The 21,135-nt window shown below is 47.8% G+C and overlaps 1 protein-coding gene across 2 annotated transcripts in view; it reads right to left on the minus strand.

Annotated features, from left to right (window-relative positions):
• Nucleotides 1-305: 305 nt before the first annotated feature.
• Nucleotides 306-21,135, minus strand: part of gab2 (GRB2-associated binding protein 2) — a 51,126-nt gene continuing 30,296 nt past the window's right edge. The window contains exons 3-10 of one of the 2 annotated variants that reach the window (XM_076282271.1): nucleotides 12,033-12,264; nucleotides 7,926-8,599; nucleotides 6,322-6,422; nucleotides 5,624-5,903; nucleotides 5,387-5,477; nucleotides 4,907-5,009; nucleotides 4,113-4,235; nucleotides 306-3,440 (exon numbers count right to left, since the gene is read on the minus strand). In XM_076282271.1, the coding sequence (XP_076138386.1) occupies nucleotides 3,297-3,440; nucleotides 4,113-4,235; nucleotides 4,907-5,009; nucleotides 5,387-5,477; nucleotides 5,624-5,903; nucleotides 6,322-6,422; nucleotides 7,926-8,599; nucleotides 12,033-12,264 (1,748 nt within the window). In that variant the 3' untranslated portion in view covers nucleotides 306-3,296. Of the gene's footprint in view, nucleotides 3,441-4,112; nucleotides 4,236-4,906; nucleotides 5,010-5,386; nucleotides 5,478-5,608; nucleotides 5,904-6,321; nucleotides 6,423-7,925; nucleotides 8,600-12,032; nucleotides 12,265-21,135 lie in introns of both variants that reach the window. The other variant, XM_076282269.1, reaches the window with a different exon arrangement.

A 21,135-nucleotide genomic window follows, 5' to 3' on the forward strand; every position in this document is an offset into this window, starting at 1 on the left:
TTTGGTCATTTGATGAGGTACAAAAATGCTGTTCAAATTTAGGCAACACAGCGTGTATAGCCTATCCTACAATACATTGTATTATACATACTGTAGGCTACCTATGTGACCTCTCTGTCTTTATACTGACATTATTTCAAATAAACAAAGCTATGTTAATAAGCCTGGGAATATTATTTCAGTTGATGGTTAATTTGTGAAATAGCCTAGTTATAAGCCTATGCGCATATGCAAATGTTTTAAAAGAAAACTGTATCTTAGCCACATGCGGAAATAATTTAGAGTCCACACACTCTTTACATGGCTATTTTTTTTATTTTTGCCCACATTTTGAATCTATTATACTAGAATAACAAAATGTGTATCCCAAAGGTACCACATTATACCATTATACTGGCATTGTTTGGCATATTGCTTCACAACAACAACAAGAAAAAAGAAGACACATAGCATAAATTGATGTTAGTAGAGCCACATTTTGTTGTTTGTTTTTGTCCCCAAAACTTTTGAAAACGGCAAAACACATCATAAATTAATAAATTAATTCACAAGCAATCCACAGTTGGATAGAAATGCTTTACAGTAGTAGCAATAAAACAGGTAAAAATGTACACTGCTTAAAAGTCAATTCAGTAAAAGGCTTGCAACAGATTTTTTTCTTAAAATCTTGCCAAGACAGCCAGTCTCAACACACTATATCATACAATATATCCTAACACAACACATACACAATTCATTCACTTACAAGAACTCTCTTGAAACAACAAATTACATACCAAGGTATTCTTAGAGTGGATATTAAGTAAAATACTTAAGTCCCGCTCACTGTTTTTCATAAATTACAGTCTGTAAAGGTCTATCAGTGCAATTCTACTACATATTCTGTATTCTGGGGGCTAGCCATAGAACCAGTAGTTATGGTGAACTCTCTGAAAACACCCAGCTGATCAATCCTGGAGATAATAGATGTTTCTACTTGGCTCAGCAGAGTTTGCTTTATATTTATTGACTGTCTTACAATATCTTGCTAAACTGATTCCTCTACCGACTCGACTATCCTGATTGGATAATGATAAGACATTTGGAAGTTCAAGTCCACTCTCATCTACTGAATCTGATTGAAATTAAAATCTAATTGAGTCACCTTTGCTAGCAATTACACTGAATTAGTTGAGTTAAGACTATCACTATTATTACCATATAAGATATTGGATTGTATTTCCCTGGTTTTCAAGATTTTCAACATTCCTACAATTCAGAAATGGACTGCAATCAATAGTCTGTTTGAAGAACACTGACTAAAGCTCTTGAAGACTGTAACACAGCTCAAAAGAAGTTGGCATCTAAAAGTCCATTGAAGGGCATTTGAGCTTGAACTTCTAGAAGTAATGTCATATTTCACACCTCACCTTCTCTATTACAGCTCTATGACCTATCTTGCATCATCTGAATGACCAGCTGTAGTCACAGTAATCACATTAATGTATAGTAAACAGAAATCCAGGTTGGCTGGCCTTATACTTCAGGGAGGGACAGAGGCTTAAGGAAATACGTCTGTTTCATTAATTTGCCATGTTCTAGTGTCTGTAGCAGTGGCAATGATGTTTATAAATGCACTGCAAGGCACATGAAGCGATTTCCAGTGGACAAAACAATCGTTTAGCCTTAGCGGCTGGCTGTGTTTATCCACATGGACCCATACAGCTATCACTCCTTGCTGACTCCATCACCAATCACTCCAGGCTGACAGAATGTTGAGAAAAAAACATCAACAACAAAAAATGGAAATAATAAGAAGGAATGCATATACCCGTGACTCCTGTGAAACAAATTGCAATTTTACAGTGAATATATCACATGTTATAACAGCCATTTTGCCACAGATTTATTCAGACTATATCTACATGGCTTCACGAGAGGAGAGCAATGGCACACACTCATGCTGGATGCATTTCCTGGTGGGCATGCTTGCCATTATATGCGGTTTATATACTGTTGGGATGGCACTGTGAACCAGATGGTCGAGCTGTTCACTGTAGGAGATTAGATAGGCATTAGTTGGTTTGTCTGCATGACATCATTTAACCAGAAATCCACCTGCTCCCAACAAACTGGGAGGTGAGATGTTTACTAACAGGTCACTGAATTTATTGACATACAGGAATGGCACAATTGAAACCTACAAACCATTGTGCGTCCTGCACTCTCACAGACATAAAGGTCTTAAACTGAGCTCAAGATGTAGACTGAGTCTAGCTGTACAGATATTGTATGAATAAGGGGTCGATTTGGGAGAAACATCAGCCATTCTGAATTATTGCTGAAGCTTCAAACTGAGCGACTCAACCTTAAGGCTGGAGTTGTTGTTTTACTTGTCGGTTGCTAGGGTAACCTATAAGGCTGTGGATAACTAAACTGGGAGCCCTTGGGTGAGACACACTTCTTCCCCAGGCTTTACAAAGCTCAGCTACAGTGGCTGACTGTGGAGAAAACCCAATAGACGAGTGTTCTTTAAACCAAAACATGAATGTATCTTGGCATTCTTGCTGAGTCACATGTTTAATAAAACAGGGACAAAAGTAATTACACTCGCCTCTCGACCCTTTTCAGATCAATGTGCTCTGTCAAATGGCAATGCGATTTGACTGGCACACCATCAATATAAACCCCCTTGACACAGGGAAAAGGAGGTCTCTATATGATGTGCTGAGCTAAGCTTCTGTCATTATTATTGATGCTTTAGAATAAATATATATTTCTCCAATGCAGGCATGATGTGTCGATTTCCTCTGCGGAGGCTGTGGCATTGACTGTGTGCTGCGTTTGCAGAGTGGTTCTTTGCTTTAGAAATGCTCATGGAAGCTGAGGGCAAACTCAGCTCTTGACAGGCCAAAGGGATGAGGGTCGTTTGCACTGGTCCATCATTCACTGTTCGTGCTGTTCCCTCGCCTCACTGTCAGACCTCTAGTGCAGAGGCCGTTGCAAAAGTGTGTCCAACCACACGAAACGAGAAGATGAGGAAGAGGGGGGAGGAAGAAGAAAACATTGAAGTGTTAGCTATGGCTTTGAGTCTAGTCAGTTTATGTGTCAACATCAACCCCTCTGGATGTTTTCATTTCTCCAACTTCTCCTCTCTCTCTCTCTTTCTCTCTCACATGGATCCTGCTGTCCCAGCAACAGTGTTTTTTTGTGAAATGGTGTCGTCGGAAGAGGAGGAGGAGAAGGAGGAGTGGTGTGGGGGGAAGGCATGCTGTATCCCGCGGCTCTGCAGGTCTGGTGTGCACGCAGGGCTACTGTCAGGACTTGACCCCTTTGGTGGGTTCTGTGGACTGCCGGACGTCTGTCCACTCCTGCATGGTGTTCTGGAGTGCCTGGGTCTTCTCTTTGTCCACCTGGACGTAGTCCACCTTCTCATCAGATGTGACAGAGGAGGTAGAGGGCTGGGATGAGAAATAGAGAACAAAAGGCACTAATGAATGTGACGATTACATTTGGCCTCATTTCTAATGGAGAACTAAGACCTTACAAATATCGCTGGCAATAATCCTGACCTCAATTAATCTGTAATCTGACAGTATATGGAAATATGAAGTCTATGACCTGGTGACTTGGAGATACCAAGTTAATTTGAATTTAAATTCAGACTTCTGCCTATGTCTCAATCTCTCTCTGCAGTTGGACTACTACTAACATTAGACCTACAAAGCCAATAATGCAATTACAAATCTCATCAGCTACATCTCTTTAAAAATGTACTCTCCTATGTATTTGTCTTTTCAATATGTATGTGTGCACTATATACACCCTGACCCTCACTAGTGCGTCTATGGATTTACTACTCTATTACAGTGGGGAATTCTCCTGGGCATTCAGCCTCTTTAGAAATTCCCCCAAAACGCATGAATAAATTCATATTAAGCTACATTATTTTTTTTTCACTTCTTTTCTCTCTCGACTCTTGGGAAATCTGTGATGGGAATTTGCTGCTGTTTCTGTATTTCTTTGGTCTCTATCACAATGCTGGTTGTACTCATTTCTCCAAGGATATTAGGTATGCATTGAAAACAAACATGCTGTAATGCACTACACAACTACTGTGTTGCAGGTTCTACCTTTCGGTGTGGGCTGGGGGACCCAGGCTGGAAGTCCAGAGCCAGGTAGTCTACATTCCCACACTTCCTAGCGGCAGGACTGCTGGTACCACTCACTGCTGGTGAGGTAGATGCTGGGTTTTGCTGAGGAAGAGGAGGAGACCGTGAGGGAACGTGTGTGTATGTGTGTGTCTGTGTGTGTGTGTGTTTTTTTGTTGGTGTGTGTTTGAATGGGGGAGAGGAGAAGCTTGTGAAGAAGGCATACGTTTTCATTTGCATTCAGAATGTAAACATGAGGGTTGTTTTTGCTTTTGCACGTGAATGTCTTTATTCATATTTGTCCAAGATAAACATTCTTGCCAAGAAAAAAAGCGAAGAGAAAAAATCCCCAACATGAATCTCAATCTGTCTCCGAGCCCCACACATATGTTACTATGTTGCTTACTGGGCTGTTAAATTGCTACCGCATCAGCAGACAAATACATAAACAATACACAAACAAACATTACATTCCCACCACCAGCCCACCAGCTTTGGGGAATGTGAATAATAGGGTAAACACAGAACAAAATATGGCCATTAGGAAGCGTCTATAGACACACAAGTTTATGCAAGCAAATGTGAGGGATCTCTCACTGTGTCAAGCAAGCATGTTCTAATGTGATGCAACCACATGCAGGATTGGTAGTAAGATGTCCCTCGGGCCCTGAGGTGAGGGGTGAGTGTGTGTGTGTGTGTGTGTGTGTGTGTGTGTGTGTGTGTGTGTGTGTGTGTGTGTGTGTGTGTGTGTGTGTGTGTGTGAAGGTGGTCCTCACCATGGCCACGTAGTTCTCCTCGCTGTCTGCGGAATCAGTGCTGGTGATGCTCTGAGTGGAGATTGGCCGACAGTGCTGAGAGGACATGGAGTTCATCGTAGGCCTGACACACACACACACACACACACACATACACACACACACACACACACATATACACACAAACACATACACACACACACACACACACACACAGACACAGATACAGACACACACACACAACGAGAGAGAGAGAGAGACAACAGTGGCAATTAGACAGCACAGAATGAGTCAAAAACAGGAACTTCCTACAGGAAGAAACACCAAGGACAGAACCCAAGTACAGTTCCCTCCTCTGCTCTGATGTCGATCTATTTCTGTACATACATTCACTACAACATTCAACAACATTCATGTTGTCATTTATTAATATGTTTTGACCAAAGCATGTATTTTCTCCCCTTTAAGGTGCATTCATGAGTGGGCTACCAAGGTGCTTACATTGGTCTGGTCCAGGACATGGTGACGGGACTCTTGAAGGGCAGCTCATCGATGATGCCATTGCTCCTCAGATCCAGAGGTGTTGGCTTTGCTGCTCGGACAGACAGAAAAAAGACAGAATTGATCAATGAGATGGTGTCTCCTGAGCCACTGGAGCCAAACGATAGCCAATCACGTCGAACGATTCCTGTGTCTGCACGGAATGTTCCAGCACACACTCACAGGTGCCCGACTCACTCTTCCTGTTGGGCTTGAGGTTGCGGTTGATGGGAGGCGGCGTGACGTCGCTCAGGCGGCCCGGCCGGTGGGAGAGGGACGCCGTGCTGCCCTTCCTGGCCGGCAGCGTGGCCGAGAACCCGGGGAAGTCGAAGTGGTGCGGCCCAGGGCTCATGGGGATGTAGATGTTCTTGGGGCTGTCGGCCTGGCTGGCGTTGAGCGGGGACGAGCTGGGGTTCATAGGCACGTAGTTGTCCTCCGAGTTGCCGCTGTCGGAGCGCGTTAGAGGCGCTTTCGCTCGCTAGGGGGGAACAGATCACGGAAAAATTAGTGAGCTCGCTTCTGGGCAGGCATTCAAGATACAACATTAATAGTGATGATGCAGCATGCAGATGGACTCAGTGCACTTAATGCTTGGTTAAACTCACTGTTTAAATCATTACAACAGAACAACATGGAGGGACACCAACCAACAAAGAAATAACAGAGTGGACCAGCTCTTTTATCTCAGTAAGACCAGAAAATAATTGTCCACTCCACCCTGAAATCCAACCATTGATCCACATTAGTGGGGTAGGATATCAAATGAGGTGCTTTAAGTTACACTGGGAGTTATGCACGCATGAGTGAACAGGCATAGGATGAAGAGCTGCTGCCCCAGCATCTGCTCCTGATGATGATGATGACGACGATGATGATGAAGATGTCTAGTGACATACCAGATAGGAGCTGAAGCCATCATTGACAGATTCCACGGACTGGCCTCCTGAGTTATTGAAGTAGATGGGCCGTTGGTGACTGTTAGTCTCAAAGGAAGAACCTGAGAGGAGAGAGAGAGAGAGACATGAAGAGAAAATGAAAAAGAGAAAGAGATGAAGAGAGAGAGAGAGAAGCAACCATGATTGAGCCACCCACCAACTCATTCTGGAGTTCAGTTAAAAGTAATTCTAAACCCAGGAACCAAAAGGAGCCCCCTCAGGGCAAAAGTCTAAGGAGGAAAGAACACAATGACAACAAAGAGAACAAGGTCAGAGTCTTGTGACCAGGGCTGGAATTCTGGCCATGGCAGGTTCCTGCGTGGTGCATTCCTGCATAAATTTTAATGCTGAAACCAACCCCTGCGAAAGAGAACAACCGGAGCTGGTCAGTCGTTACATAAAACGCCTCAATGCTTCCTAATAGGCCTTTCTGGGGATGAAGGAGGGAGAGAAAGAGAGAGAGAAAAAAAAGAAAAACAGACCCCCCCACCCCCCCACCCCCCCCCAAAACAGACACTCAGGTGTAGGAACAGACTGCCGCCAGGGTAGACGTGGGTCAAAAGGTGACCTCGCGGCTGGTGCCTCAGCGGGTGTGGGCCGGGCCAGGCCCGAGTTAGCCACCGGCCACCAGGGGGAGGGAGTGCAAACAGAGCCTGCTGCTTTCCTCTCTCTTTCTTTCTCTCTCTGTCTCTCTCTCCCACTCTCTCTCTCTCTCTCCCCTGGCTGGCTTTTTTTTATTGCTTATCAGCCTGGAACGAGACATTCTGGTGCTGCTGCTGCCGGCTCGGCTTGAATTTCATTAGCCTCCCAGCAGAGCGACGTCTGCCAGATTGCCCCTTTGTTTTTTTTCTCATCAGTAGCTACTGTGAGAGAGAAGAAGGAGGGAGGGAGGGAGAGAGAAAGGGTATGTTAAAAAGATAAAGGTAGAGAAACAGAGAGAGGAAGGGAGAGGGAGAAATGAGTGAGAGTAAAAGAAACAGAGTGGGAAAAACAGAGTCGGAGAAAGAGAGGATATGTTGAAATAATAAAGACAGAGGAACAGAAAGCAAGAGAAGTAGAGAGAGAGGGAGAGAGATAGGGAGGGAGAGAGAGAGATAGAGAGATGTAGAGAGGAGTAAAAGAGAGGGAAGGAGAGTAATGTGCTCCACAATGGAACAACATGTTTTCCACTGTGGACGGGCCGGGGCCAGTCGCCGCCCGAGGATTTTGAGGATTCCAAGGATGAGGAAACTATCTGCCCTGGCTTACAACAACAAGACAGGAGGGTCCCTAATGAGGAAATGTTCCTCAACAAGAGAGCTGGGCCAGAGGAACCGAGGAAGCCTCTGCCCTGCATTATACATGCAACATGTTCTGCCTACGGAACCCCCACTATGGGAGGGGGGGGTGGGATGTAAGAACCTGTTTACATAGACGTTTTGAATGTGTGATTTTATGTGTCTGTGTGTGTGTGTATACACACATGTTTGTGTGTGTGTGTGTGTATGTGTGTGCGTGTGTGTAACTTTGCACCTGTGTATGTGTGTATGTGCCTGTGTTTACACACTATAAGATCTCAAACCCACCTCGATGTAGCCTGATGTTCTCCACCGCGGGCAGCGTGTTCCTCCGAGGAATCACCGACACAGTGGTGGCCGCCATCTCTCCGTTGTGGCCCCCAAGCGACTGCGGGCTCCCCCAGCGTGTGTCCGAGCCCTGGCTGCCCCCGGGCTTGGGGGGCCTGGGTGGGGGCCCAGCTCCCGCCGAGGCGGCCTCCGTACCCGAACCGGAGGGCAGCGCGTTGTGGTTCTTGTCAAAGGCGCGCGGCGTCTGGTAGAAGGAGCCCGGCGGCGTGGGCAGCCGGTCGTAGTTGTCCGGCAGCGCCCGGTCGTTGGTCAGCGGTGCGTTGCACGGCGTCTTGTAGGCGTACACCTCCTCGGCGCCGTCCAGCTCCAGCTCGGAGAAGCCCAGGCCGCCGTGGTGGGCCGACCCCTCCGAGCTGTAGCCCCTGGGGAGGACGTAGCAGGAGGAGGCCTCGCGCGGAGAGCCCGCCCTGGAGGAGGACGGGAGGGCCTGGCCCTGCTGCGGCCCCGCCTGCTGGTTCTGGTTCTGTCGGCTGGGCTTGGGGAGGCTGTAGAAGCCCTGGAGCTGAGAGCCCATGCCGTTGAGGCAGTGGGAGAAGCCGTGGGTGAGCTTCTGCACGGCCGAGTCGCTGCCCACCAGCAGGCTGCTGCGCGTCGCCTGGGAGAAGCTAGCGCTCCTGCAAAAAACACCAGACATCAACACAGATGACTACCCATGGAACAACAACAACATGTAGGCCACACAGACTCACAGATACAAATAATCGCACACACACTCATGCACACATGACAAAAATAACACACCAATAAACATAAACAGGTATGTGCATGTAACACTGTATACACATCACACACTAACACACACTCTATCACGTATAAACAATGTGAAAGAGATTTAAAACACAAATCCAGACACGTGTACCCAAACTCGTCTACAGAAATAAACATAAATATCATTTGAACCTTTACTGTGAACTCTCTTTTACACTCTTCCTGGTGGATCAGCATACACCCTCACAGCCATATGTTCATATGCACACAACATGCAACACATATGTTACATGCACAGTGAGGGACTGAAGGAACACACACACACACACACACACACACACACACACACACACACACACACACACACACACACACACACACACACACACACACACACCAGCCTTCATTATGCCAATTTTGACAGGGCTCATCAGGGTCTCTCAGAGACAGACATCTGCCAGCCTCTCCCTCCATGGCATCGCCCTGAAGGGGTCACCTTACCCTGAGCCGCCCCAAATCTGTGCCAATGCACAAATGACCAGGGGCTACCTGTCGTGCATGCCAGCTCCTGACAGCATGAACACTTACAAACAGATGCATGTTGGATAAAATGAAGTGTATAAAAAGCATATCGATTGCATTTATGTTTCAGTTTCGGAAGCCTTCTGCAGAAGCCTTTTCTTACATGCAGTACCTCCATTAGCCACTAGAGGTGGACACGCACAATGTTTTTGTTTGTCTCTGCTTTTGCCTCTCCCTGACGTAAATACCAGAAACACTGACAAGTGATTGATACCCCCTTTGAGAATGCAATTTCATAATGGACCTAGTGCTCTATCTGAAGAAATAAATCCTTCTTGTTTTTCTCCCCTGATGACGTGCCATTTTGTGATACCAGCTCGATCACTAACCAGGCCGGCACTCTGGGGTGATAGGACCAGGGGGAAGGGGAATGAGGCCACAGCCCCACAGCACGTACACACGGCTTGGGAGGGCGAGCGCTCGGAGACTGGCTAGGCTAGGAGAGAGAGGGAGGACATTTTTTCCCACAGTAAATAGACTCGGACTGGCACCCGAGGGGTCACGGGTCATTTGTTTACGCAGCTCTGCACAAGGACTGCACATCAGAGCCTTGTTTGTATGTGTGTGTGTATGTGTGTGTATTTGTGTGTGTGTGTGTGTGTGTGTGTGTGTGTGTGTGTGTGTGTGTGTGTGTGTGTGTGTGTGTATCTGAAATATTGTGTGTGTTTGTGTGTTCAGGGGCACGCTGTTTGTGCCATTAAAGGCAGATAATACATGTGAAAACATAATAGGCTTTAGCCGCTGCAATGAAAATATGTCTGTCTGTCTCTCTCTCTCTTTCTCTCTCTCTCATGTCCCACACCCTCACCTCGGTCTACCCCTAATGCATCTGGGTCCAGCGCACGCATCCTGTCAGTGCCTTAGGTTTCGGTTTCTCTTAATCACCTTGAGACAATGCACATTGTTCAGGGCACTGTGTAAATACAAATGAGATGAAATGAGCTGGTCGTCCTTGCGGGTGTCGAGGAAGACTACCCCTGACCGGCTGCAAGGACGAAGGCTCCAGGCGGAGTAGGGGGGGGGGGGGGGGGGCAGGACTGGAACAATGGTCGAGGAGATTTGGATATAAACTCAGCTACGTGCATCATCCCCGCGCAAACATTTAGATGTAGGTCACTGTTGTTTTTCCGCTGGCACTGCACACTGAACTGTGGCGCAGGTTGAGGACTCTTCAGTGTGTGTGACAAATGCAGTGAGCGGTCGAATAATCTTGTCAGTTAGCTTTGGTATTTGCCCCAGTATCCTAACAAACGGAAGGGGCTGTGCAACTGGCCTGGTAGGCCTACTGAACTCCTATCGACCTGCCGAGCATACTAAAACAAATGAACGTCAAAGATTTATCATAAATGAGAACCTCCAAACTATTACGCGCTTTTCCATTCAATTTTCATCGTGTGTATTGCGGATCGATACATTACACACACAGCAGAGAGCCCCCCCACCCCAGTCTGTGCCAGACACACCCGCATGAGCTTCAGGAGGCCAATCAGGCGAATTAGCCCGCAAACTCCTCCAGCATCCTAATGATTAATCGACGTCTCTCCGGTTGCACAAGTGCAATTTATAGCCCTCTCAATTAATTTGGCCCGGCCATCTTGGCCTCACATAATGATCATAACGTAATATCTAATTTGGATGTGAAGAATGATTAGTCACCCCAGTGTCAGGTCATTCTGATGAATGACCACGCAGGGAGAGGTTTGAGGGGACAGGGGAGTGTAAGGCTAATATTCACAGTGCTCTCGGTGTTTCTCTGTGTGCCTTACATCTGGCGGATTAAGGTTTTGTTCACACTCTTCGGCTGTTCTCTGGGGTGTGCGAAGACGTTTATGCAGAGGCTGCGGACTAGCGCCGGTGGTTTTTCCCTGTCGGCTGTCTGCAGGCGCAGCCAAGGGGGTGATGGATTGCTGCGGCCACGATCGTTGATCACACGGGACGCGCTTCGGGATGTGGAATTATTATTAAGATGCCATTTGGTGCCAGGGATGTGGTGGTTGGAGATTACGGACCAAACGAATGAATAGGTGGATGAGGAGTGATGGAGTGAGCGAGAGGGTGATGAAGTGAACGAGTGAAGACATGAGTAAATGAATGCAAATGAACGAATATAGTGAGTGTGTGAGTGTGGGTAAGTGAGTGAGTAAGCAGGAGGGTGTGTGTTTGAGACTTGTGTGAGTAAGTGCATGCATGCCTGACTGGACGGCTATGCTGGATGGCTATTTGCGCGTGAGAAAAAGACCAGCCCCACCCAGATCACAAAAATGTGATGTAATGCAGGTAGCAGTTTAAGTGTCTGAACATGCAGAGATTAACACAGAGGGACACCGAGGCCATATAAGTTCTCTTGTTGTAGAATTTGCCCATTTAGATCCATTTGTCGACCTTAGTTTTAATTCCTCATTAATTGTTTTTTGTTGTTTTTTTCATGCAGGCCACCATAAGGAAACATCTACCAGAGTGGTTTCAACTCAAACGTGCCAACGTGCCGCCCACATCTGTGTCATCCCAGCCTGCCTGCCCACGCCGCTAAAATGGAGTGATCCACAGCTAAATTCCTGACTGACCATATCAGTTTCATCTCAGTAACACAGCCAGTTTGGGTGTCTGGCTGAGTGTGTGTGTGTGGCCCTGGGGTTGTATGACAGAACAGAGGAAACCCCCCTTCATGCCCCCAACCCCCTTTCCATTGAGGATGGAGGCGGGGGTGGAGGGGTGGGGGGTGGGGTGCTAGGTTAGGCTAAGGTCGTGACCTCTTACCGAGTGCCCTCCGTCTTCCTGCTCAAGCACTGGTGCAGGAGGAGGTAGTCCTGGGGCGCGGAGTTGGGCAGGGAGCCGTGGCCATGGCGGACGGGCATGTCGAAGGTGAAGAGCATGGGCTGGCTGGAGTGGACGGGGCCAGCGGACTTGCGCTCGCCCGCCAGGGGCGCCAGGGAGCCCCCGAGGTCACCAGCCATGGAGCGAGGCATGGGGGCAGAGGACGACCTCTCGTCTGCAAGGCAACAACAGAAAACAAGGAAACAACAAACAGTTAGTGGCAGAACAAACAAACAGGCTCGGCCACAGACTTGTTTTGGTGTTTACGGTGGGTTGTTTGTGCAGGTGGTGTTCATGTCAACCCAGTTTGGTTTTGCTTGTTTTTTTTCCTTCAGACCAAAATACTATCACTTTCATTTTCTATTCTTTTGTTTTCTTTTCTTTTCAATGGAATGTCAGACCCAAAAACAAGGGAGCAAAGTAGTAGTGGCTAGCATGGAAATAACAAAACAACACACCCACACATACACCCCACCCAGAGCACACCCATACTCACACACACACACACACACACACACACACACTCATACAAACAAACAAACAAACCTGAACCACTACTCTGGTCAAGGCTGCTCGTTTAAATCCATTTCCTCCATTGGCCCTGTGGCATTCCCGACTTAACAAAAGATCCCCCCCAGCAGCAGCAGCGTGTGTGTCCACGCTCTCCCGCCCTGATCAATGAAGTCAAAAGGCCAGGACGGGGGATCAACTGGGGGCTTTAAGCCCTAACATCCATGTCCACTTGGACTCAATAGCCCTCAGAATGCCCTCTGAAACTCAATCAGGAAAGAGGGGCTATCCATCCATCAGGACGAAGGGGAAAGGGGGGTTGTGGGGAGTGGATGGGTGATAGGAGGAAAGGAGGGGGGTGTCAAGAGCACAATCCTTCTGTTTTTGGAGACTTCTGACAAAGGTCACACATCCCATCAGCGGCCTCTCAGCCTCCTCTTTACTGTGTTAATGATAAGCACACTGTTGGGTCAGGGCTCATCGGCACAGCTTCTCTTTCTCTATTCTCTCTCTCTCCCTTTCCCTCTCTCTCTCTCTATCTCTCTCCTTCTCCCACTCTCTCTCTCCCTATCTCTCTCTCTCTCTCTCTCTCTCTCTCTCTCTCTCTCTCTCTTTTCTGTTCTTTTCTATCTGCATTCTCTATGGAGGAGACAGGGGGCCCTGTGTGAACGGAGTGGCCTTTCAGCGGTGTTGTTGCTCGGTGACATCTTTGATTTCTGCAGCCGTGGGTCTGCCGAGCCAGGGCCGGTCTCAGGCCCGGCTGCCCAAAATAGCTCCGGGCCCCGTGCCAGGAACCAGGAAGTCCACATGACCCCTTTCTCACTCTCTCTCTCTCTCCCCCTCTCTCTCTCTCTCTAGCTCGTTTACTCTCTCCCCCTTTCGTTCTCTCTCCCACTCATCCCTCCTCTCTCTGCCTCTCGCTCTGCACTCCCTTACACTATTCATCCTTCATTCTCTGCTCTCTATCCATCTCTCCCTTTCTCTCTCTCTCCTTCAAATCCTTCTCTTTCTCTTTGCCCACAATTCTTCTCTTCCTTACAATCGCTCTCTCTCTCTCTCTCTCTCGGCCTCTATTTCTGTTCTTTCGCTCAGTTCTCTCTCAATTCCTTTGTGTATTCTTTTCTCTCTTTTCATTTCTCCCTCTTTCAGACCTTAGTCATTTGCTTTCTTATTCTTTCCATTTGCCAATCTCGTCTTCACTCCCACGACTAACTCTCCCCCTCTCTCCTCTCTCCATCTCACTCCAACAATTTACTCTCCTCTCTTATTCTCAAATGTTCTGTTTTCACTCCTCTCCTTGATCTCTCTCACTTTCTCCTACACACACACACACACACACACACACACACACACACACACACACACACACACACACACACACACACACACACACACACACACACACACAAACATACACACGCAAAAAAACACAGACACACACACACACACACACACACACACAATCTCTTGCTGATAATTATAACAGGAGAGAAGGGATGGGAGGGGAGTGTGGAGTGGTGTAGGTGTGGGCGGTGTGGTGCGGCGCGGTCTACTACTTTCACAACTATCTCTGCTGAACCAGCCAATGCATGCTGGGAAGCAAACACCTCCAGCTCACCCCTGTGACCCTACTCTGGGAAGTGAGCTGCTTACGGCACTCCCTGGACATATGGCTCATTTGCACTTTACAACTCAACAGATTCTTCCACACACTTCCACTGTACTGCTGAGGAGAGCCAGAAAGATGATGGATTCCAAAGAACTAAGTGGCTTGAACACAGACGATGATACACAAACGCTACAAACAGTTGAGCCCATAATGATTCATAATGAGTCATGCCAAATTTTTTATTTAATACAATTTCTGATTTACTAAAAAAACAAAGTTCTTTTTTTATTTATATCTCTGGCACATCTTTTGTCTCATGCTTATGTCATTTCCAGACAGACGGAAGGTCAAATAAAAATATTTACGGCAAAATATGGCATGGGTATGAATAATTTTGGGTTTAGCTGTGTCTACAGTACGTACATTATGTTATGAGAAATTAATGCTAACAGATTATGTGTGCAGCATATGGCATGCTGTTAATGCCTCACTCACATGTGGGAGAAAGAGAGAGAGAGAGAGAGAGAGAGAGAGACTCACATAATTGCACACATCCTGAATTTCACCCTCAGTGGAAACACTAGTACCCCTCGCTGAAAGAAAAGAGTGGCCTTGCGCAGCCTTCTTCGTGTGGGCTGCCATGGGCCCACCCTGACCACCAAAGCGTCACCATAGCCAAACAGGGAACTACGGGCCTCTCACTGACCAATGAGGTCACAACATGGCCCGGGGCAGTGAAGCACTGGGACAGTGAACTGCAGGAGTCTACACCCACCCTTACCCATCCCCCCTCCCCCACCCCCCCACCCCCACCTCCTCCACCCTACTGACCACCACAGTGTAGGACGGAGGGAGAGAACCAATAAACGCCCCAGGAGCGCTTCCAAACAACTTCAATCCAGCCATTGTTATCAGGGCGACTCAGAGAGAGTCTCCAGTGACCAGGCAGGGCGTGAGGCTGTATACCAGGCCAATACTAAACAAGTGGTTAGATACACATTAGGGAATACATATGTAGTGTACGTGTATTTACTCACACACACACACACACACACACACACACACACACACACACACACACACACACACACACACACATACACACAACCAACAGTGTGCATATTATGCACAAATATGTACACATCCACACACAGGCGCCCATAAAAGCATCCATGCAGGATCCAGGCCATTGCACCCAGGGCCTAGTAACACGCACAGATGTATTGATTATTGAGGGGGTGTGTGTGTGTCTGTGTGTTTGTGTGTCTCTGTGTGGAAGCAGTGGGGGCGAGCACCAGGCTGTCGGTTCAGAGTTTAGCTGCTGCGGATGAGTCGTGTTGCCGTGTAAACTTCACTCGAGGGAGAAGGCAAAAAAATAAACCGAAGATCGCTAGAAGCGAAAGTACTGCTGAACGTAAATGTCTGCTTTGGTGATGTGGGGATTTTTTTGGGGGATTTGTTCTTGTGACCTCAAACCAGATGAGAAAAGGTCAGAGAGAATAGCAAACAGCTGGGCAGTGGGTCATCCTAGCCCCAGTCGGAGTAGCCACAGTGGCTCATCACTGACACTAATGGGAGATGTGATCAATATGGCTACAGTTGAAAACAAAATCCCACGTCTGTTTACTCAAGAACAAAAATCCACACTTGACCACAAAGTGCTTTTACAGCTGAGCCAATAGCAGGGCTCCACGTGGATATTTAAGATATTACAGAAAGGAAAATCAAGCATTTTCTCCGCAGTTATATTTTAAGGCCGTCATACATTTCACTGACCCTTAAGGAGATAAAAGTCCAGTTAGTGTGATAGCTGAAAATGAAAATAAATAAATAAATAAATATGGAACTGTAATATGCGATGGGGAGGCTGCTTGAGACAGTATATGCTACTTAAATTCCCCATCAAATCAGATCTTTGAGAACACCAGTCATGCGCTTGAAGCGCGGTCCAAATGCCAGCTGGGCAGCCAGGCCGGCTTAGTGAATAACTCATCGTTGCACTGGGTCAAAGACCAAACGAGTTCACAAGGAATTTTCCATTCGCGCTCCGACGATACACCACCTTCTGTACATCAGTAATGTTGACATCATGTAATCGATTTAGCCTGGTGGTCTCTGGAGTCCAAAATTAGAAGAAGCCCGGTGTGGCGGCGAGTACACAAGGCCTGTCTTTGTAGGGAACTCATTTCCTCCCTAGGACCCCATCAAAGTCAAACAAGGACAGCTCATAATACAATTTGTCACTATTACATAAAAATAGAAATATGAGATGATGACCAAATCTGATTAAAGATTAAAAATGAGAGTGGGAGATGGAGAACGAGAGAGATGGAGAGAGAGAGAGAGAAAGAGAGCGAGAGAGAGAGAGAAATAGGATTCCACAGATTCTTACGTTTAAAAATGGAACACAGTGATCTTGATGTGATCTGTTGTTGCAGTTCGTTTTTGTCATGCTACACCAATCATGACTTCTCAATGAAAATATTACAGCAACAAAAAGACAAGTCTTACACATGAAGCAATAACTGCAATAACTAAGCAATAACTGTCTCGCTGTGTAACTGAAACAACTACACACTATACGACACAAAAGAACTTCTCCTCACAAGCTCTACACTGTAGACGCTGGTCACAGAATTAGAAACAATTAGGCAACGGTGCTCGGGGAAGACATCCCTGGGGGGCACGGGAGGCATCCCAAACCGAGCGCCGGATACCGGCCGCACTCAAAACAGCACAACACCAGCAGACAGACATCTTTTGTCCCTCGGGAGCCCTTCCCTCCTCACTTACTCACTCACTCACTGACTCAGGATGGCTGGGATGGCCACCCCATCACACAAAACAACCCACCAGCTCCCTCATGGCATCCTGGGACAGCCATTTGCATTCCTGGACTCTCTACCCGACTCCATTTTCCTAAACGAGATGGACAGTGCCAGATAATGGCCCCAGTGCTGCTGGTCACTGTGGGCCACAGGCTGGTGGATGTGGCCATAAACGCTAGCAGGGCTGGTGCATGGCTGGTGGGAGGCCTGGGGGGGGGGGGGGGGGGGGGTGTGCTGCTAAGACAAGTGTATGGGTAGATGGCTTAAGACTCTCTTTTCTTCCTAACACCCCTACCTCTATCAGCATCTCTATATTTGATCATTTTCTTTCTTTCTTTCTTTCTTTCTTTCTTACTTTCTTTCTTTCAATATATTATTCCACTGCTTTCTTATCTTTTTTCCTATGCTTCTCTCTCTCTCTCCCTCTCTCCCTCTCTCCCTCTCTCTTTCTCTCTCTGTGGTGCAATTAGCAGAGTGACATGGAGGATGGCGAACGAGCGAGTGAGAGAGAGAGAGTGCAGGGCAGGAGGGAGCCCAGCCCGCCGGTGGTCTCTGATCACATTACTAACCCCCCCACCACGCCCGCCGCTCCTCAGCTCCACTGCGTCATGTGAGCACTGGCCTGCTCCACAGGACAACATCAATTAGCCTCCATGGAGGGAGTGTGCTGATCAATCAGACCGGGGGGGAGTGTGTGTGTGTGTGCGTGTGTGTGCGTGTGTGGTGGGATGGGGGGGTTTTGGGTCTGAGGGGGAAGGCTGCATGGAAATGGGTGGACGAAGGGGATGTGTGTGTGTGTATGTGTGTGTGTGTGTATGTGTGTGTGTGTGTGTGTGTGTGTGTGTGTGTTTGTGTGTGTGTGTGTGTGTGTGTGTGTGGGGGGGGGGGGTCCAGCATGCCGGTTTTGTCAGCACCCATGAAATCACAGCGCCGGTTTTAGAGTGATTTCATTCTTCTCATGAAATCAAGACGAGTTTCTCTCTCATCTAATTTGCTATTTGCTTCTCTCTCTTTCCCTCCTCCATCCCTCCCTCTTTGCCTCCCTCCCTCTCTGTCTCTCTTTTGCATGCTCCTTCCATCCCTTTGTGCCCTACTTTCCAGCGCTGCATGCGTGCCCGTGCTTTTTGTCACAGATAGATCTGAAAGCTGCTCTATGACATAAGCTGTAGACTAAACAGGCGCGGTGTGGTGTGGTGCGGTGTGGGAGGTCTGCTCAGGGCATTAGTGGCCTTGTATTGTGTTTCACTCTATCTCTCCCTTTTCTCGGGGCGGTGGTGGAAAAACTGAGAAGCGGTACCTGGAACGGGTCAGCACCAGGCGGACTGCAGAGCGGGGGGGGGGGTGAGCCAGGGGAGGTCAATCCACCCTGACAGGCATTCCGAGGCCGGGCCTACAGCACGGAGGGGTGGAAATACTGAAGTCATGCTGCAGCGCACCGCACCGCACCAGAGGGAGTGGAGGAGGAGAAGGGTGGAGCAGGGAGGCTCCATCTCAGCCAGGAGTCAGGCCGGGACGGCCCCACCTCTGACCAGTGAACATACAGTCATGGTGGGTGGGTGGATGGATGGAGGAAGGGTGGATGCGTCAGGATGCGTTTTGCCCCCAAGCTAACCCAATCCCTCAGTATCTCAATGAGCAAGCGCAGTTTTACTAAATGATTCCCAGTGCCTGGTTATTCATGGATTCATGCTACAAATGTCACAGAATAAAGAAACGTTCTTGGCCAGATACTCAGCCACCCACCGGTCCCAACGAGCCGAGCTGAGACAGATCCACCACACAGCATACAGTCATGGAGGGTGGGTGGATGCATGGGTGGAGGGTGTGTTAGGATACCTCTGACCCCAAACTCACCCTCAGCATGTCAGCAGGAGCAGTGGTTGGTCATTCATGCATCTGTATTCTGCGTTGTGTTGGCGACTGCCCGGCGTAGCCCTGCACCAGCCCAAGCTAGCGGCCCAAGCTCAAACCCATGAACTTGAGGCCCCTCAGATTGGGTGGTGGTTGTGCTAACATGGAGTGCTAACATGTAGCCCATGGGTGCTAGGTGCATCTGTCACCAGCATGTCTCTTAAGGTGTCGTGAGGGAGGTTTATGCACATGATGCCAGCTGGCTACTGCTATACATTCACACTACAACGACAACAAAAACTGACATAGTGATTGAAGGTTGGTCAGTGATAACAAAGTAGCCTACATTTGTGCAAAAAAAAAAAACTCTCTGGAGAAAAACACCCACGTATAGATGTTTCACAGTGCTCTAACATATTGTGATGACATATCCAATGTTAACTCTCTGACTCCAAACTTAACCCACTGCCCTAAATAGTCTCCAAACAAACACTCCTCACTTTCATCTTCAGGGAGCACTTAAGACACCTGTCTGAATACATCGTCTCCTGCTAGGGAACTGCCAAAAACCTTGCAAAGCGAAGTTCCCCAGGTACACAAAAGACAGGACCTCGTGTACTTCATGTGATCCTCCCCTAAGCTGGCAACAGACCAAAACCACAAGAATGCGTATTAGCTGTGCAAACAATTGCAGGTGAATAGGGAACTGACAGATATATGACCTGGTAAACTTTTATGCAGGTGTCACAACTCAAACTAAAGCAATGTCACTCAAGTGGTTTTTGAAGTGCTTTGTTTTGGTTGATGCTGGACCCGTCTCCTTGGTTGTTCAAAGCTGTGTTTTGTTCTCTCTGGTTCTCTGAGAAGAATCTTTTCAGAAAGATTTCCTTCCAGTTCCATCCAACTTTGTTTTTCCTAATTCACTGTCTCCACAATGTACTCACAGGCCAAACAATGCATCTGTGAAAGAATTCAGGTTCGTTGACAGGGGGGAAAAAATCTGAAAAAAGTGAAATGACGAAGGTGTGAAATGGTTTCATCCTCCCCCGGCAGAATAAAGGACTGAAAGACAAAACAACAATAGAAGAGACAGAGAAAGAGACTGCTGACTCGAGAAAATTAAATAAAAAAAAAAACCTCATTCAGGTCGACTGCGGTTGCGAAAGCATCACAAATCTGAGTCTAAGCGTCTGAGCACAAGCTGCACACAAGACACTAACGTGACTAACATGACTAATGAGACGCCTGTCGGCCCTGTCGGCCCTGTCCCCAGTCCCTGTCCATCTGTCTGTCCGTTTTCTCGCTCTCTGTTCCGAATGACCCCTGGTTAGTCATAGACGCACGCAGGACACCCTGACCCTGACTAATAACCAAGTTAACCACCGTCCACGCTGTCACTGCCACTGTGAATGGGGCTGGAGGGGGTTGGTATGGGCAGTGGCGGGCTGGGTGGGTGGGTTGGTGGGTGATGGGGGCACTTCAACAATGGGCCACTTCAGCAGACAGGAAATGAGGAGCTGGAGGACCCTGATATGCTCCACTGTCAAAGAGACAGCTCAGAAAGGACACTGAGCCTCACCAGTCTGGAACCGAATGACACCAGGGTCATGTGTTGAGCCACAACGCTCCCCGAACCCAGCTGTGATGGCCACCCTCTGTGTCTCGTCTCCTGGATACATCCATACGCTAAATACATAAATGTCAAAGTGTAAATACATATAGATAAATGTTGGTGCTCCACAGGAGATGGTTCTATAGGATTCTGTCTCTGGTCTGATGCCACTGTGATTGATCTGGTCATCCGGTTGTTCTTCCTGAGGCATTCTGGCCAGGTCTCGTCTGCCTGGCCTGGCCTGGACACTGAGGCAGGGTGGGTTTATAGTGAGATGTATGAGTGCGCTTCTCTCCCCAGACAAACCGCATCCATCTCTGATCGGCTCGATAGGCAACTTCCACCTTATCACACTGATTTGATGAATGGGTCTTTGGGGGCATGCTGAATACATTGAGGAAGAAAACAAAAACGAGCCTGATTCTTGTATCATTTCCAGAGGAGGATGAATAAGGATGACACAGGGACTCACCACAGCCCAGGGCGAGGAGGGGAGAGGAGAGGATGCATGCTGATATAAAAGGGAGAATTATGTGCCTGGAAAACAGTGGTGTAAACGAGGCTCCCTGTTTTTAAAATTAAAACCCCTTCACGATGACTCAGCTTCCTCCTCAATATCAATTTACGGTGTGCTCA

Source organism: Alosa pseudoharengus, unplaced genomic scaffold, assembly GCF_046254945.1.
Source record: "Alosa pseudoharengus isolate Yale_2024_CS ecotype anadromous, Long Island Sound unplaced genomic scaffold, YU_APseudo_1.1 YU_APseudo_1.1_scf_13, whole genome shotgun sequence".
NCBI classification, from domain to species: domain Eukaryota; kingdom Metazoa; phylum Chordata; class Actinopteri; order Clupeiformes; family Clupeidae; genus Alosa; species Alosa pseudoharengus.